At 50.6% G+C, this 19,514-nt stretch overlaps 1 protein-coding gene across 3 annotated transcripts in view; it reads right to left on the bottom strand.

The window, feature by feature from the left end:
• The window catches only part of CORO2B (coronin 2B), a 41,103-nt gene extending 23,363 nt beyond the window's left edge, over nucleotides 1-17,740 (bottom strand). For 2 of the 3 annotated variants that reach the window (XR_014184862.1, XM_082061078.1), the window contains exon 1: nucleotides 17,634-17,655. Coding sequence is in view for 1 of the 3 variants with exons in the window: in XM_082061078.1 (XP_081917204.1) it covers nucleotides 17,634-17,648 (15 nt within the window). In the remaining 2 variants the exon portion in view is untranslated. Of the gene's footprint in view, nucleotides 1-10,832; nucleotides 10,923-17,633 lie in introns of all 3 variants that reach the window. The other variant, XM_082061079.1, reaches the window with a different exon arrangement.
• Between the last annotated feature and the right edge of the window lie 1,774 nt (nucleotides 17,741-19,514).

Genomic DNA, 19,514 nt, shown 5'->3' with positions numbered 1-19,514 from the left:
GACAAAGGGCATATTTCTGGGTTTGGCAGCTGGTGGAGGCTTTTCCACACCAGAAATAGCTCCTGTGACATGCAGGAGAGTCGGGGGTCTCGGGGGGTCCCATCCCCACCAGCTGTGGGGAGCATCAGCCTTCGGATGGAGAGAGTACTGCGCTGCGGGGAAAGGCAGCTAATGGGACAGTTTTGCACCAAGTTGGGGTTGAAAAATAAAAAGCTCAGCATCCTTTGCCCCTTTGTCTGTCTCTGAAGCTGGCTGCTCCTGCTGGGGTTTGGTCCCATCGCTGGAACAAGGTGATGAGCAGGAAAAATCCACTTCCAAACCATCATTTTCATGTCTGGTCCTTCAGCAGAGGCTTTGGCAGGGGTTGTGTGTCCTGCAAAAGTGGGGTCTTGCTCTGCAGTGTGCAGGAGGCATTGCCTACAAATAAAACCCTAGAAAGGTATTCTGGCTGAAAAATCATCAGTTTCCTATCGCGTTATACATTTGGGTGTTTTGTGAGCGGTGTTTCAGTTCTGGATTGATGAAATATTTGAGTTTACAAGCAGGCTTCATTTTTCCATTTAATTTCATTATTTATTCCTCCATTTGTGTATATATATATATATATGTACACTTAAACCTGCTCTTTAAAGCTAGTGCCATCGCATGGGGCTTCCGAGCCCACTGGTTTCTGCGGGCAGCCCATGGTGGCTGCACCGCTGGGGACACCGCAGATCCAATCCACAAAGATTTCCTGGCACCCGGCTGCTCCAAAAGGATGCGGACAAGGGCACAAGCCCCGAGACGAGGCCACCAAGTGACCTGGGAGATGCCAGGATGAAGAAAGTCAATGGAAAACCAATGTGCAAAGGGAGATGCTACAAACACGGCTGCTGATGGGTTGCACGTGGGGGAGTCTTGCCAGGAAAATACGCGGTTTCACAAGAAACACCACTTTCTGATGGAAAACTGTTGAAAACAAGCCAAATTTTCTAGCCAGGAGAATGAAAACCTCTCATCCCGCAGGCTGTGCAATCCAGGGTAGATGCATAGTTTCAAATGGGAAATAGTTTTGTTATTCACGTATTTATTTTCCCTCCGCGTGCTGCTTTGCAGAGCCCTTCTGGAGGACAAACGTCCTCTTTCCTGACCCAAGGCTTTTGAAAAGGAGGAGGGATGGGGAGGAGGGGGATGCAGGGATGCTTCGGGCACCGGCACCGAGTATTTTGCAGGTGGTGCCGACATTTCCCAGCCTGGGAGGAAAAACAGCCCCTTCCCCAAAGGAGCTCGACTCGGGCGAGACAAAGCCCGAAAGAGAGGAAAAGCTGGAAAAAGCGCGGTGGCTGCGGTCCCACGCCGGCCCCTCAGCCCTTCGCTTCCTCCCAAGGGAGATGGCGACGGCGGCCGGGGGCTCTGCACGGGTTAAAGAGAAATGTTGCATTTGTTGTTTTCCCCTGGAGTTTCAACCCTTGCTCTATCTGTATTTCAGCAACAGCATTTCAAACTCTTGGGTTTTTTTTTTTCTGAGTTTCTTTTCATTTTTCTCCTCTCCTACACAAGCTATTAGCGGGATTTTCACTTTAATTTTGCAAAATTGTGTCTGCTCAGAACCTATCGTTTTCATGGCAAATTATTTTCCCCCCACAAACAACCTTCTCTCTGCCCTACAACAGAAAAACAAACAAAAAAGAAATTCGGGGTGAATTCAGGGATGCTTGTGACCCCCCAGGCCATCATCTCGATGGGTGTGCGGCTGCTGGCTGCTCTGTGTGAAGACGGAGGTTGCTGGAAAATAAAACAATCCTGTTCATTTTAGCTCCTGTGCTGTCCCTGGTGCATTCATGTGAAGCCACAGATGTCCCTGGAGCCGTGATCAAACTCCCGGCAGAGAGGGACCAGCCCTGTCACTGTGCGATGTGCCACATCCAGCCCTTCTGGAAGTTACTCTCCAGAGCATTTGCAATCCTCCTAATATATATATATTTACAAAACTCGCTTTTTGAGTAATTCTTTACATTCTGCTGATGCTAATGGCTATTTTTATTTTTCCATCACTTCACTCTCAATGGCTCAGAGGCATTAAAAAAAAAACATTATTGATTTATTGGAGTCATTTCCATCCACTTCCAGAATCCGACTAATGTGTCACCATTTCCAACGTTCATTCTAGTTCTGCATTATTCTTGGACTCTGTTTTTTCCTTTCATTACAAATCTCCTTGCTTGTTTTTGGTTGAACAGAACTCACATGAAAAGTGAGAATCCTATAACACACTTTGAAATGAGGCAATAAAATACATCACATCCCCAATCACGACATCCAGCATCACCATTAACCTCATGAAACAAGCACCAGCAGAGAAATTCTCTGCTCTGGTGTTTTCAGGCTCATCGCAATGTTTTACTTATTTAAGTGCTTGAAGGGAGGAGCGTGTCCCAAAATCCAGCATTCACAGCTCAGGATGAAGTTACATTAATATCTTACTCCCCACTGCCCCACTGCAAAAGCAGATATGGGGAGAAATGAGTAGAAAATGAGGAAAAAAAACCCTCAGAAAATTAGTAGGAGAAGCTAGTCCCGGTTTAGGTGTAAGTCCATCTGCTGGCAAGGCCAAAATCAGAGCAGCCCACAGAAGAATCATGATTTTGAATAATCCTGACAAAGGTGGATCACCTTACTTGGCAATAAAAATATAAATGAAGCAAAAGACTTGTTGGAATCCAGTGCCAGAAACTGAAATCCAAGGCCTTGTGTCACAGGAGGTTTGGCAGATACCTTGTGCAACAGCTTCCACTTGCTCTGCAGAATTTCTTTACCCTGCATTGATTGTTCTTATTTATTGTCACAATTAAAAATTTAAGATTATTTAAAAGCAAACTGAAATCTTTTACAGTTGTGTAAAGTTACGTACAGTTTGCACGGAGCAGGCAGCTGAGCTTGATGATCCTTATGGGTCCTTTCCAACTCCGTATATTCTATACTTCTCAGGCTGCCATTCAGTTTTTTAGCAGATACCAGCTTCAGGAGCAATGGCATTTAAAGTAAACTAAAAAAAAAGAACCAAGAAGCAAAACCACAGCTCCTCTTTGGAGGCTTTTCTGATCTGCTGGCAGCTCCAGCCTTTGCCCACCAGCAGCAGCAGGACACAGCTCTTGTCTCCATGTGTTTATTTTTAAATGCGTCTTTTCAAGCATCGGGAGTCTTGGCAACAGCAGCCGGGAGGGAGAGCTTGCGCAAAGAGCCCTCGCGCTGCAATAGGCACTTACACAGTGACTGTAATCCCCCAAAAGATTGGTGTAGCCTATATATAGCGCCATTTAATCTGCCTCCATCGTGAAAGCTTTCAGAGAAATGAATTTCTGCTTTCACCTGGGTGAAGCAATAATTTTAGGGGGTTGGAAATACCCCCTTCTCACGCCCCCCAGCAGCATGCTAGGGGTGACAAGGGGGGTCTTTGGGTTACCATGATGGCACGTAGCATCTTCCATGGCCTTAGAGAGGTTTTTAATGGGAAGCCAGTGCTCCTTCTCCCTGATTTATTGTTCTGCCCATGGTTAAGTATCAGAGCTATGGTTGACTAGCAAGAAAAAGATATTTGCATGAAAAAGCATGTTGGGAAAAGGAAATCCAACACTCATTTTTCACCTAGAAAATCTAGGGCTTGCAGGAGGGGTTTTGTGGCACCGCAGGAGACAGTGACTATCCACAATCACATTACTCCTTTTTTTCATGCCCCTTCCTGGTACGGGCAGAGGTTCTGGCTGGCATCCCCCATCCAGGAACTTCCAGTTAAAGTCAAGGCACAGTTTTTAATGAACAAAACCAAATCCAACTGAAACCCACCCCATCATTCCCCCCTTGCGTGGGGTTATTTTCCATCTCTCCGGAGCCAACACGTTGCCTGCGCATCCCTGGGAGCCGCTGGGCAGAAGTTATTTTCCATCAGAAAGGTCAGCGGTGTTCGAGTTTGACATTTCAAATATCGATCAGCCATTAAGGCAACGAAGCGTTACTGTGCAAAAAAACCCCAAGAGCTGCTTTTTGGCAGGTTTTAACCAAGAGACAGCTTCATTTGTAGGAAGCACAGGGCTGCTCGATGCCCCCTGCCCTTGCCCAGGGATGCTCCCCAGAGCTCCCTCGTGCAGCCAGCAGGGAAGGAAACATCAAACTAGCTCACCAGGGATTGTTTTAGAGAAAAAAGTCACTACCAGACCCAGCACCAGCACCCTCCCAGGACAGAGCTGAAGTCCCCAAAGTCCCCGCGAGGTGAGGACAACCCTGCTCTGCTCCTGGTGCCCCTCCACACCCAGAGCATCAGCACTGGGAGACTGGGGATTTAGGATTAAATCCCTTCCCAAAGGATGTGGTACATATTGGCCATTGACTTGAGGGGCAGCCCAAGCCCCAGGGACCTGTGATTGTGGAGTGATGGGATGAGCAGTGCTGTGCTCATACCTAAACCGAGCAAAACACCGTCCCTGCAATAGTTATGCGATGGGGAAGCCACGGCAAAGCCACCTCCCTGTCCCAACCCCTTCCTGCTCACTTTGCTTGAGCAAAAGCAATATTTTTTCCACTCAGAGGGGAAAATGCACAAGCAGGAGGTGGCAGGACGGTGCCGGCACGAGACGGGTCCTGCCCAGGCTGCTCTGCACCCGGAGGATGGGATCTGCTCACTGCATGCCCAGTGCCTTAGCAAAGCATTTATGTAGGATTTATGCTGCTGGAATCCACTACCTAAAGAAAAGCTTGAAATTAAACAGCTATATTTTGATAAGATACCCAGCATTCCCCAAATTAGTCATCAAATGCTTATTGTTCCATGCACATTAGATTAGAGGCAAACAAATGCTGATTTTAATCTCTCCAGCACTCTAATGCTCTGATGCTTCTCAATTCAAGCTTGAAAACGGCTTTTGTTCACATTAATGGCTTTCACACTAACGAGGTTCAGTAAGATTTAACATTTAGGCACATCCTGTTCTTCATTTTAATAACAATTCTGCCACAGAGAGTGACACATGTTCGCAGTGTGCAGGAGCAATTCAGCCACGGAACATGTCTGAACGTCCCTGTTCAGCGTTGCTGCGGGACTGACCGACGCTCCGGCCGGGGCACCTGGGTGTGTTTGTAGCCCCAGCTTGACTTAAAAGCAAATAGGCTAAGAAATGCTGAGCTGCCGGTGTAAATTAAGTGGTTTCTCTTTTGTGCCAGGGAGCGTTCAGAGCAGAGCCAGCCGGCTGGGCTCTTGGCTTGCTCAGGCTCAGCTGCTGGCTCTTTGCATCTCTCTGTCCTAGCCTTATTAAAATGCCCAGCGCGGGACACTCACCAGGCTGCCGTGCTTGCTTCCCAGCACGCTAGACTTGAGCAGGTCTCTCATTGACTCGACAAGAGCTCTGTGCAGAGAGGGAAAGCAAAAACATTCAATTCACCATCCCGGGAGGCTGAGATAAAAAACACACAAACCCTTCCTGCTTCTCCGCACGCTCCTGGGGGATTTTGGAAGGAGCCGGAGCATCGCTGGTGGCAGGACACGATGCCGAGCCCCACAAGCCACCGGCCGCAGCTGTCACACCGACCCCTGTGTCCCCCTCCCCGGTGACTGCCAGGCCTGTTTAGCATAATTACGTATTGCCGCCTACTTTCTTCTAAAGAACACTGTAATTCCAACACAAATAGTTTATGCTCCTGAGACCGGTAGCAAACGGAGGCATTTACGTACCCGGTACATTACCTGACTCATCCCCAGCCCGGTAACGTGCCCATTAACCTGTCCAGAAACCCTGGGATCCACAGCAGGATGTAAAACAACATCTATTCATAAAAAGTTTGCTGGCAAGCCAGCTGCTTGCTCAGAGCTGCCAAAGCAGCGGTGTGGGCACAATCACCCCTCGTGTGCCATGGCAGGATCCAAATCTCCACAGGGACAATGTGACACATCAGCGGGGCCACGGTGGCTGTGACAGCCAAGCAGTTGATCCACACAACCCCCTGCCAGGGCAGCCCCTTTCTTGGGGGAGCACAAAAGGGAGAACATTTTTTTGCTAGGTATTTGCAGTACAACTCGCTTTTGCAAGCACCAGAAATGCCGTTTTGGGGCATTTCTGGGAAAAAGCCATTTTGCATTATGACACCATGCAAAACTTTTTAAATGGCGCAGTTCCACAGGCTGCAATCTTAGAATTGTTCCTCTCTGCAAGAAGCCCTTGCTTGACTTTTGAAAAAAGGTGGTTTGCATGAAATTCAGCATAGGCTGATGGACAAAGCTCGTTGATGCGTTCCCAGCCCGTGTCCCCAGAGGAGCAGATGCAGGGGTTGGGGACGGTGACCAGAGCGCCGCACACCTGTCCTGGGCTGACAACACGCAGCGATGATGCCCAGAACCCTGAAACCAAGTCCTGCTGGTGGGGGAAAGTTACAGGGGTGGGAGGGGAAAGAAGGGGTTTGATAGTTGTGTGAGGTCACTTCAGGATTATATATTGATCGCTAAAAAGCAGATGATGGGTATTTATGAGACAGGCACAACTGCACATCCCGTTACAGAATAACTATGTCGATAATGAAGAGTAAAGCTCCCCACTGAATTCCCACGCAGCTTTTATGGTTTGGATGTCTCAGTGGTTTTGGCTCCAAGATAACATCACAGTGCCACAGGACCCCATCCATCTCCACTGCCATGAGAGCATGGGGCATCCTGGGCCAGGGTTGGGGACAGTCACAGCTCTGTCCCCACAGCGAGGGTCCAGCCCCAGGGTCTCACACAGACCCATGCAAGCCCCTCCAGGATGCAAAAGGCAGAAATGTCACCTGGAAATGCTCCATTGCCAGGGATGCAGTCCCAAATGCCATCAACATCCTGAAGCTGCTTTTCCTTTCAGATGTAGTCCACACATTTTGATCCCTCATTAAAAAAATTATTAAACATATCCCAAACTAGTTATTAATGTTCAAGGACAGAGAAAAGAGTCTCTTCCTCCTTGGGAAGAAGCCTTTTTTTCCTGGTCCTGACATGAGTTTGATCCCCATAAAAGGCTGATGTGCAATAGCATAATTTTTGCTTTATAGACACAGTGTGGTTCCCCAGGGAACCCACCAGCTTCTTACACACACACAGTCTGCAGAGCAGAGCAGAGCCCTTCAGCCTGATCCCGACAACACTTCAGAGACCCAGATCCTCCAGTAACCAGCAAAGCTCCTCGTTTTCTCCTTATTTCTGCATCTGGCTGATGGTACAACCAGCTGGAGTGGCAGAGGGAAGCAGAGCGAACGCTTCAGCTCTGCCTACCACAGGAAACACCTTGGGGCTCTCATAAACACCGGAATAAATGCACTGAGCAGGGCCTCAGAAAAACAAAGCATGTTTCTATAAAACCAGCTGTCATGTTCCCATCCCCTCCATCCAATGGAGGTGGCTGGGGTCAGTGTGGGGTTTAGCTTGGGTGTCACCACATCCAGCACCCCCATGGCAGCTCCCAATGGCAGCACCAGCCTGTTCACAGGCCACACCACAGCCAGGGATCATAGAATCATGGAGTCACAGAAGAGTTTGGGTTGAAAGGACCTTCCCAGCTCCCCCAGTGCCACCTCTGCCATGAGCAGGGACATCTTCACCAGCTCAGGTTGCTCAGAGCCCCGTCCAGCCTGGCCTGGGATGTCTCCAGGGATGGTTCATCCACCACCACTCTGGGCAACCTGGGCCAGGCTCTCACCACCCTCAGGGGCAACAATTTCTTTCTCATGTCCAGCCTGAATCTGCCTCCTTTAGTTTAAAACCATCACCCCTTGTCCTATCGCAACAGGCCCTGCTAAAAAGTCTGTCCCCATCTTTCTTATCGACCCCTTTTAAGTACGGAAAGGCTGCAATAAGGTCTCCCTGGAGCCTTGTCTTCTCCAGGGATGCTCCCATTTGCTGGGATGTGGGACATCCTCAGCATGGACTCGGCAGAGCCCCCAGACCAAACATTGCGTTAAGGTTGCATTAAAAAAAATAGACTTGGGAGTTAATGCTGAGTTCCTTGTGCCCTTACTTGTGGGGTTTTGCATTTGCCTGTTTGCTGTAGGGCAACGGTGAGACAACGGATGGATGGATGGATGCTATTGAACAGATGTGTGATGCAGTGATGATATTAGCACTGGGACAATGTTCTGGCAGAGACTTGGGACACCAGTACAGCCAAGGGCAAGGCTCCCAAGGGGCTGAAACCCCCACCACAGCTCTGATTGGGTCCCCCCAAAGCGGGGTTGAGTTGCCAAGATGCAGAGCAGATCTCTGCCTCTGCACCCATCGGGGTGGTGGGTGCACCCCAGCTCCCCGATGGTCACCCCGGAGCTGGGGGCAGGGGGCAAAATGGCATTTCTGGCAGGTACAGTTCACTTTGGGAAAGCCACTTGTCCATAGTGCACAGATGAGAAGAGGCAAAGAGAGCCCTGTGTTTCTCAAACTTGTAAAGAGCAATAGATGATTTAACAAATATTAAGGATTAAATCCATTAACATGGTCTAAACAAAGGACAAAAGTCAGATGAACATTTCTGCAGCGATATCTGCCAGCTGAGTTTTTTCCAGCCTGGAAGGAAGTGACTGGGATTTCCCTGGAGCTCAACTTTTCAATGATTTCTTCTTTCTAGAGACCCCTGACTGCCTGGGAAGAGCCTCTCCTCCCCACAAACCGCTGGGAAAAAAGCACCAAGCGAGGCCAGATGTCTCCTAGACATGGGGCCAGGCTGTTACCATGAGTCCACATCCCTCCTTGCCCACGGTGCTGCTTCCCACACACACCAGGCCCTTCACATGGTCTCGCAGATGTCACGGACGATGCAAAAAGCATCCCTGGCACCAGCATTTGCAGTACCATCAGAGGCCCCACTTTGGACCATTTTCCCCCCAGGAAACCTTCTGGGGGAGGCAAATCAAACCTCTCCTGGGCCCACGTACTGAGAAGAAACACAAATCTCACGCTCGTCAATAAATTCTGTAAACAAGCACAGTTTTCCTCCCACTCTGTTTCCCAACTCCTTCCCACCCCGTGAAGCCAGCAGAAACATCCTGATGAAGCACAAAGCGTTTCTCGCCCTCAGAGCTGCCCTGGGTCACGGACCACAGGATTTTACCCTCCTCCAGCTTCTTGGAATAATGTTTTCTTGAGGGTAAAAATATTGCTTGCTTTTTCTCAACTTGAGTGAGTTTTAGGAAACTCAGAGAGGAGAAAGGAAGTCTCTGTCCTTGTGTTGAGATGAGTGGGTAACCAAGCCAGGCGCTTATCCATGAGCATTATTTCACATTGCATTGCACATCATCAAGAAATCTGAGTCAAGACTTGGTTACAACAGGTTTTTTCCACCCAGGATCCATCAGTTTTAACCAGAATAAGCCTGGATAACAAGCAAGAGCCTCCGGTGAGAGGATGCCATAAATCCAACCCCTCCTAAACTCACCTGCTTTTTAATTGTAAAGAGGTGAAAAGCCACATGCACAGGTATTAAAGGGCTGGAGGGACCCCATGGGTAGAAAACTGCTTGGGAAGATGCTGTGGGATGGGTGAGGGTAAAAAAATCAGGCAAAAAGGACTGCTGGGAGCACTAACATTTCTACTTTTGTGATAGCCTGAAAAAAATCCTCACCAAGCCCCAACTTTGTACAGGACATGAGCCATAGAAACTTATTTATCCTGGCAAAGAGACGTTTTCTAAAGCAGGGAGACAGCGCACGGGTGAACAGCTCAGGCATCTCTCCTTGATTTGCTGTTTTAACCCAAAGGCCCCAAAATGTTCCGCAGGAACAAGCACTGTGGGGGGCTCCTTGGGGCACGGGGCAGAATCCCACAGCTCCTTTCCCATCCCATTCACTCCTGGACGGCTTACAAAACCACAAGAGTTTTTTGGAAGTTTATCCCAGTTGGGGGCAAAAGTTTTCCAAAAGAGAAGAAGGAAAGAAAAGAGAAAACAAAAAAAAAAAAAAAAAAAAAAAAAGAAAAGAAAAGAAAAACAAACACTATTTTCTAAATATTTCAGGCTTCAGGAACCTGTTTCCTGGCCAGCGCGAGGAAGTGCCAGAGCCGGGGTGGATGAAGGTCACGGGGCGGCCGGGGCCGGGATGCGGGAGGCACCGACCCCCCCGTGTCCAGCCCGCAGTGCCCGGGGGGAGCTGGAGCCCAGACAAGCTCTGCCTTGTGCTCTGGCTCCCAGGAAGGGGGAAACCAGCCACCGAAGAGAAACGGAGACTTGTTATTCAGGCACGAACAAAAGCGCAGGGAAGCTCACAGAGGAACATTTGCGATATCCCTCCCCGGCCTCATGATGCCCACAGCCTCAAATACCACTTTTTCCCTATTTTTCCTTGTATTTTAGCACACAGTGCTCTAGAATCAGGTTTCTTTGCACTTAATATAATTATAAAAGCAGCCAAAGCAACTCTCTTTGCCAGAGGTTTGCAGTGAAGCGCCCTGGAGCTGTGAACCCCCCGGGAGCCGGTGTCCCGCAGGCTGAGCCCCCACAGGATGCTCACGCACACCCCGGCCTCACCCATGTTCACCCAGAAATATTTCTGTACATTCAGCTTTTCGGTCGCTTGCTTAAAGGACGCAGTATTTCTACAAGGACCGAATCTTCCACAGATCTGCCCTCATCAGATGCATGGAGCATCTCTGGGGTACAGGGTCAGATTTTGGGGGTAGGAGAGCTGCAGCAGCTGCTGCACTCCTCTTGATAAAAAATGCTTTTCTGGACATGGAACTGCCTCAAATGGGGATGGCACAGAGGGGATCAGAGGGGCTGCTGTGTCCCTGGGCTGTTTCCATCCCTCTGGGGTCCCCCCCCGGGGCCATCCCGGGGTACATTGGGGTGCAGGGTGCTCACCTGCCCTGCTCTGCTCCGTGGGCTTGGCGGGTGCCTCCTGACACCCTGAGATGGATGAGGGGCTCAGGGAACCGTGGGTTCTCCTCGGTCCTGGAAGAAAGAGAAACCCTCTGGTTACAGCAGCAACTGCTGCCGCCTGCCCCGAGCCCCAGCCAGGCACAAAAGCCCAACCTTGGCTTCACCAAACGAGCTCAAGACACACCGGGTGTCAAAATGCACTGGGGTGCAGCCACTGGCACAGCTGCCATCAGCTAATTGCTAATGATAGGATCAATCATAGAATCATTTTGGTTGGAAAAGCCCCTCAAGCTCATTGAGTCCAACCATTCCCCCACTCCTGGCACTACCCCATGTCCCTGAGAAACTCATCTCCGTCTGCTCAACCCCTCCAGGGATTGAGCTGCCCTGGACAGCCTGTTCCAATGCCCAACAGCCCTTTGGGGAAGAAATTGTTCCCCAGATCCAACCTCAACCTCCCCTGGTGCAATTTGCGGTCGTTTCCTCTCATTCTGGTGCTTGTTCCTGGGGAGCAGAGCCCGACCCCCCCTGGCTCCAAGCTCCTTTCAGGCAGTTCAGAGATCAGAAGGTCTCCCCTCAGCTCCTGTTCTCCAGGCTGACTCCCACAGGTCCCTCAGCCGCTCCCATCACACTTGTGCTCCAGCCCCCACATCAGCCAGTGGTATCAGGATTATCTCCAGCCCCGCCCCCCATCACCAGCCTCCAGCTCCACATGGCAAAACTGTTGCTTGTCACCCTGCAAGGAAGAATTTCATCGCATGGGCTGAGCTCCAGCCTCCACCAGTGGGGATGTGGAGCCCCAAATCACCCAGTGCAGAGGCTCTGGGTGCCAGCAGACAGATGGCCCCATCCTGCTCACAGCTACAGGACCCCTGAGCACCACAGCCACCCCCTGGTGCTGCTGGCACCAACAGGTCAGGATGTGTCCCCAGCACCACCACCACCCAGCCCCTGCAAGGGCCGATGTGCCTTGGGGTGGGCACACAGAGAGCCCTGTTCAGGGACAGACAGCCCATTATTCCGTGGGGAATTTAGAGCAGCTATTGTACATGGGGAGAGCAGGGATGCTCAGAGCAGAAGGCAGCCGGGGCTGCGCTGTCTGGAGGGATGGCCACGGCTGCAAGGGAACCCTCATCCCCCCAGCTCCATCCCTGGAGACATCCCAGGCCAGGCTGGACAGGGCTCTGAGCAACCTGAGCTGGTGAAGATGTCCCTGCTCATGGCAGGAGTGGCACTGGGTGAGCTTTAACAGTCCCTTCAACCCAAACTGTTCTATAGTTCTATTCTCCAGCCTGTCCCAGGGCTCTGTCACCCTCAAAGTAAAGCATTTTATCCTCATGTTCAGATGGAACCTCCTGTGTTTCAGTCTGTGCTCATTGCCCCTCATCCTATCATTGGGCACCACTGAACAGAGTCTGGTCCATCCTCTGACACCCACCCTGAGATATCGATCAACATAAGATCCCTCTCAGCTTCTCTTCTCCAGCTGAACAGCCCCAGCTCTCTCAGTCTGTCCTTCTAAGAAAGATGCTCCAGACCCCTCAGCATCTCCGCTGGACTTTTTCCAGTAATTCCTTGTCCTGCTTAAGCTGGGGAGCCCTGGCCAGCTCATGGATGTCCAGATTTCCCATCAAGCAGGGTCCCTGTCGTGCTCACCAGCTGTTTGCCATAGCTGGACCGCAATCAGAAAGGTTTAACCTTATTTCTCTGCTCTCTGAAACCCAAGTAGCACCTCAGCTGCTCTCACACCGCCCTGGCACGGTCTCTCCCTGGTCAGTTTTGCTCGTGGAGCTTTTCCTAACGATGCTTGAGGCCAGAGAGCTGCAGCAAGGGAGCTTTGCCAACAGCTTTGCGACGAACAAAAGGAGTGCAGGGTTTCTGGGAGCCCAGCTTGGCACCGTTCCCCTCCCAGCTTGGCACTGGTCACCTCCCAGCCCGGCACTGGTCCCTTCCCAGCTCGGGAACGATGGGATTCACAGATTTGTGGGGGACTCGAGCAGCTGGCTCCGTCACGTAGATTTTTGCCTGCTGCCAGATTTGGGTAATTACACACTGACTCGGGAGATAGGAATCCAGGATTCGACTCCTTCGAGCTCTCTGTGAGCTCAGTAATGAATTGGACTATTCATCATTTGATAAAATTTCCATGAAAAGAAGAAGAAGAAGGGGGGCGATCCCACATTACATTTGCAGGGTATGAATTACAGTGCCCAGCGAGCCTGCTGGCCACAGACGGGCAATATTAATACTGCATTGAATCACAATTAAAACTCATTAAAAAGCTGCGGGCCAGACAAATTGCCTTTGATGACAGCAATACTTGGTGAAATGGGGACCTTCCATTTTTAGCCTCAAAGAGGCCCGTTATGCTTGTTCCCAACCCCCAGAAATCCCACCCAAGCTAACGATTAGCGATCATCCATGCTGCTGGAGACAAGGCGACTTGTTTTGTACTTAATTAACAATTCAGCACTGACCGCCTTGTTCCATCGCAGAGCAGCTGGTAAGCAACACAGCCTCGTTCCCCTCTCCCAGTTGTGGCACCACACACCAGGACATGATCTCCATCCCTCCCTCGAACCCACCTCAGCAATGCATTTTACACATTTATTTATTTAGGAGCAACATCTGCCTGGGCAGCACAAACAAATGAGGGTTTTCCAACCGCCACATTGCTGAAACCCAACTAAAACTATATGGATTTTAAGGTAGCAAGAGGCAAAGAAAGCACCACTCCTCCCGCACCCTCCGTGTGTCATTTCTGCCTTCACTGCTGCCTCCATGGCTGGGTTCAGAGCTAATAACACCCAACTGATCTGCACACCATGAGCAAAACCCCATGCAATAATAAATCCTGTTAATCTGTTTCCTAGAGATGTCAGTTAGCTTGCACCTAATTCATTAACATGACTTTTATTAATATTATTTGGAGTTGGTTCTCAAGCATCAGAGCACACAGAGTGCTTCATTAAATTCATTTTTAGCGAACAGCCTGGAGAAGAATTCACCCATTATTTCCCCAGAAATGAAATTAAGCTGTGCTGTCCAAAGCCTGATTTCTGCAAAGCCATTTTCCCTGATAACATGGCCCAGTGCCTTCAGTCATGCTTCCTATCGATTAAACCGGTATCAGCTTTTCCATGGGATCAGACTTTGCCCCAGACCACCGAGCAGAGGACACTGTGATTTGCCATCAGGAACGTCATTTCGGCACCATCAAGAATGTCATTTCAGCTGCCGCCGTCACAGTGTTGGAACCGTAACTGCCCAATCAAGCACCTCTGTGGTAATTACTATTTACCCCTCTTCAGGCATAATTTATTTACTGTGTTTGATCACGACAGGCTGTAGTTGCAGTTTCCTCTTTGGGTCTTGGTTTTGGCTTCGTCTGCTCGCTGAACTGCAAGGATAAGCCAGTATCGAGGCAACGTGGCTCAATAACTAATGCCAATTAATAGATAATAAAGCCAGCGGAGACCACAGGATAATTCAGGCTAATGCACACCGTGGGACCTCCGATATGGCATCTTCTTTTAAACAGTGTCTTTTAGAAAAACCTCCAGACATTTTAAAACTGTATTACCCATATTAACATGCCCCCAGGCTCCCACTAAGTTGTGCTCATGGTTAATTATATTTAGGGCTTGGGAAACACCCTCTAGCGATGGGTGGGAGCTGGAAGCACCAGTGATACACCAAGGGACTCCTGCCATGCCTCTGCCTGCCAAAACGCACCCAGCACAACCCCTGCTCGGAGGTTAAATCTGTCTGGGCCCTCTCTGACCATTGGATTCCCACTTGGGTATCCCCAAAGATCCCATTCAATGGCAAATAAATCCAGAGAGCCCAACCATGGGCTCTTTCCTCCCTTTTCTGCTCTCCGTCCCGTGACTCACGTCACTTCTCCCTACCAGCCCAGCTCCATGCTCGTCCTGCTCAGGAATGGAAAGCAGAAACTCATCTGGGGTGAGGACTTACCCTGGTAAACCACAGCCAACAAGCAATTCCCTGTTTGCCACGAGGCCCAGGCCTGTCAGCACTGATGGCCTGCTGCTTTTCAGACTTGTTTAGCTTTGGCACACGGACCATTGTCTTTACACAGAACACATCTGAACCTTTTTCTTTATACAGAACACATCCGGGCTGGTTTTCTGTTTGCAAACAACAGAGACCAAACCTGAGCCCCAGCCCCTCGCAAGGAGCAGCTGATCTGCAGCAGGGATGGAGTTGTCCCTGATTCCTTCTCAGCTGAAGGTCACCACCTTGGTGGCTCTTGCTGCAGAGTCGCAGAAAGCCCTGGCCAGGCAGAGCTCATGTGCGGGGAGCACAGCATGGAACAGCATGGCATGGCATGGCACAGCACAGCATGGCCCGGCATCACAGGGCATCACATGCCATGCAATGTCATGCCATGTAATGCAATGCAACACAATGCAATGCAATGCAATATCATGCAAAGTCATGCAATGCAATGCCATGCGACACCATGCAACGCAATGCCATGCACAGCTGTGCCTTTCCATGCAATGCCATGCAATGCTGTACCGTGCCCGGCCACGCAGTGATGCCAGGGAAGCATCAAAATGTGGGTACATCCCTAAGCATGAGGCGTGGGCTCTTTTTGCACTTCAATCTATCTTTCTCCATCCTATTTATAACCTGCCTAAACTCTCTCGCGGGTAGCAAACTCTCCCAAGAGCGAGGTCTGGACACGTGCTACAGCTGCTTGCATTTCTTCCTGTGGGAAGGAAGGGGGAGGCTTGGGACCTGGATGATACCAGCTTGTTTCACATACTGATAGCAGGTATTTCTGCCTCCTCCCTACCTTTCTCCAGTCTCCCACACACCCCAAAAAAAGTTTTTTGTGCCTCCCCACACCTCGAGCCAACGTTAGGACATCTCTGCGTGGCGTTAGGCACCTGTACCTGATTTTCAAATCAATTTTTCTCTAAAGATGAATTGCTCAGGAATATTTGCAAAGTTTGTAAAGTCCTACCCATGGCTCCTGTTCACAGCACCCCCTGGGACGTGGTCCCAGTGTGGGTTGCAGGAACACTGTCAATGCTTGTCCCTGGCAGCACTGGGAGCTGTGGGCTATACTGGTTTTAGTTAGACACCATTACTGGTTTTAGCTAGACACCCGCAACTGGGCAGGATGCAAAGACCCCGCAAGTCCTCTGGGACTCTCCCCTTCACCTGCCCCACCATGGGAACACACACACACACGATTCCCAGTCCCCAAACCCCACACTTTACCTTGCATCAGGATAGTCCATATTGCAGGAAATAAAGTCTACCGGATGCATTAGAGCTTTACACTGCTTCAGCGAAAGCATAGTTTGTACACATGATATAGATCTTTCCAGTTTACACCTCTATTCCTTGAAAATTAACAGCAGAGTCCCTCCCTGTCCTACTGAAGGTACTTTCCTTATGGCCCTGCAGCTTTTCTCAGTGTAGCTGTGAATAAATCCCTTTGCACTCAGGAAAAAAAAAAAAAAGCTGTTAATAAGCACTACAAATTAGTCAGCCTGACTCAAAACTGTGACACTTAATATCAGTAAGTTTGTAGTTCTTGCAACCCAACCTTTCGGGTCAGTCCATCAATCCCTCTCTCAGCACTCAGAAGAGCTGCGAACACACATTTTCTTGAACACAGGTGCTGGTGGGTCTTTTGAGCTGCAGGAGATGTGGGACGGCACGATGCAGCATGAGGAGCACAGAAACACCCAACGGCAAATGCAGACACTGGTGAGGGCCCAGCAAAAGCCAAGCAGGCAAAATGCAAGTTATTTGCTGAGGACAAAGACCGAAGAGAGTGATTTCTCCCTTGGAGCATCCTCAGGCTCATCAGACCTTTTCTCTGGGGGTTTCCCGAGGCAGGGCGGCTGCTGTTTCCCCTCGAGTGCGTGAATCATTAGACTCATCAGCACAACCGCATCCCCGTGTCGGGATGGCAGGAAGGATGGGGCCAAGCGGGTCCAGCTCGGACCGCTCTGTTCCCAAAGTCCCATGGCTCACACAGCCCAGAGGTGGCCCCTTTCCCCAGCCACCGCCGTGTCATGCACTAATTCAGCAGGATGCTGCGTGCTCTGGACCATCAGGGCAGCAGATTCGTCCTGGCACAACCCTGACCCACTGCGGGATGGGAGCAAGTGGGAGGTGATGAATTCAGTATGAGGGATCATGGGGATGAGGAGAAAGGAGAAAACAGTTATCAGAGAGCAAAACCTCCCCCTCTGCAGCCCTGGCAGCAATTTGGGAGAGCAGAGCTCCCAGGTTGCTCCAGCACTGGGCAGATTTGGGGGGACCCAAGCAGCCCCACATCACCTTCCACACCCACCAGCTCCGCTGGGGGTGGCTTTAACGAGCTCTTCCACCCCGCAGCCCCCCCAGCCCGCTACTTAATCCTCCCCAGCCCCATTCCCGAGGTCTTTCCCCCTCCCAGCCAAGCCGGCAGCCACCTGTAGAGGTCTGGGCAGCATCTGCCGAGCGGCCGCGGAAAAGCGGCTTAGAGCGGGGTGCGCCCGCGGGGGGATGCTCAGCCCCCCCGGCCCCTCCCGGCGGCTCCAAGGGTTAAAAATGCAGCAGAGCTGCGAGCTGGGGAGGGCGGCGAGCAAGCGAGAAACGCGAGAAAAATCAATACAATAAAATATAAAATAAAATAACAAATCAAAAGCAAAACCCGGGCGGGGGAGGGGGGCGGTGGCCGGGCCCCCTTCCGCAGCACCTTGTCGTGGGGGTGGGCGCAGCACCCGAGCCGGGGGGACGGCAGGTCCTTACCTTGGGGACAATCATGCGGGATGTCGCGGAGGGGCTGAGCGAGCTCCGCGGGCGGCGGGAGGAGAGAGAAAAAGAGGAGAAAAAAAAAAAATCAAGAAGCAGAAAGGCCGCCGGGGGGTGGGGAAGGGGGAGGAACAGGACGGGGGGGCAGCGGCAGCAGAGCCTGGACCCGCAGCCTCTGCCGCCCGCCCGAAGCGCTCGGTGCTCGGCGGCGGCGGTGATGTCAGCCGTGACGTCAGCCGGCGGGGGGTGACGTCAGCCCTCGCCGCCGTGACGTAGCAGCGGGAGGGCGGGGCGGGCTGGAAGGCCGGTCAGGGCGGGGGGGCGGAGGGAGCGTCCCTCCTTGGCTGGGCTCCCCGCGCTTGGCTTTGGGGAGAAAAAGCCTTTTTTAAACTCTTTGCCAACCCGAGTTGCCCTTCTCGGGGGGAGGCACCTGCTGCCCCCCCTGCGGTGATGTGCAAGGGAGCAGCCACCGACCTGCATCCAGAACAGTGGGGACCAGTCAGAGCAGTGTGTATAGACTGGTCCTTTCTCCAAAGCAATAAAAACAAATGCCGTTTGCCAGGCATGGAGAGATACAGGCTGTGTCTCCAGCTTCTGCAGCATGATTGCAAGCAAGCCACAGATTTTATTTTATCATCAGATTTCTGCTACAGGGTTCGCACTTTGCTTGCTGGCCCAGCTGGGCATCATGGTGGGGTCCTATAGCATCCATAAGCATCCATCCATGTGCTTGTTCCCCTTCATATACAAGACGATTACTTTTTCCCCCTTATTATAAACAGTGACAAGTGACAACAGCAGAGACCACTGCTTTGTCCCAGAGCTGTCATTCCCATTTTCTAAATGAATGACGGGTGGCCCAGACTGTCGGTGGCACTCTGGCACACAAGATGCCATAGGACTCTGGTGTCCCAGTATGTGGAGGGTGTCCAGGTACACCCCCAGACCAGGACCCAAACAGCTTCTACAAGGCCAGTGATGCAGGAAAAAATCTGTGTAATTTTATCCCACTTCCTCTTCTTGTTGCTGAGCAAACCAATCTCCTGACAGCAACGACTTAAAATAAATTCAGGGTGCAGGGTACCAGGAGGCACTGGAGCATCCCTGCAGCCACGGCCCTCGTCACCTGGCAGGAATGACGAATACCCTTGCACATCCTTTCCCCAGCCATGAAACAGGAATTTTCTCACCTTTTTTTTAAATTCCCCATAATTGGAGATGAGAGAAACAGTACTTATATGTAGCATTTGAGCTTCTTGTCTCCTGGTTGCATTTGCATGGGAACGAAACCAGCAGGATACAGCCCAGGTGCAGAATTATCCAGCTGTTAGATTAGATGTTGCACCAGCTTATTTTATTGTTGCTGAATTAAAAATACTTGAGGACAGTACCAAAGACATTTCCAATTCCCCTTAAAGAAAAGCACTCTGCCAATAAACAAAGGATTTCCTTTTTATAAGGAGATTATTCAGCCAAGAGTCTGATGAAAGATTACTGAGTTTTATTCTAGTGCTGAGACTTCCCATAAAATATTAGTGGATCTGATAATAAGGGAATAGCAAAAGTTGTAAAAAAAGTCTGTCCTCTGGTATTCTTCTGAAAACCAGTTCTGTTTTTAAACCATGTGCCGTGAGCTGGACTGGAAACTGTGAGAGGTTAATGCAATTAATGTAGAGCTAATGACATTAGCCAGCAGAAGAAGCCACCTCTAATTCCCGAACCACTCAGCAATGACCTTTCCCAACAAAAAACCCTTTTTACCAGGAGCCGGTGATGGAAGCAGGAATCTTGTTGTGGGCAGAGATGATGCTTAAAATTAAACAGAGCTGGGGAGGTGGCCGAGACAGAGGACATCAAGGCCCAGATAAGCCAAATAGG

Source organism: Streptopelia decaocto, assembly GCF_964273445.1.
Source record: "Streptopelia decaocto genome assembly, chromosome: 9".
Taxonomy (NCBI): domain Eukaryota; kingdom Metazoa; phylum Chordata; class Aves; order Columbiformes; family Columbidae; genus Streptopelia; species Streptopelia decaocto.
This window is presented reverse-complemented; position numbering and strand designations above follow the sequence as displayed.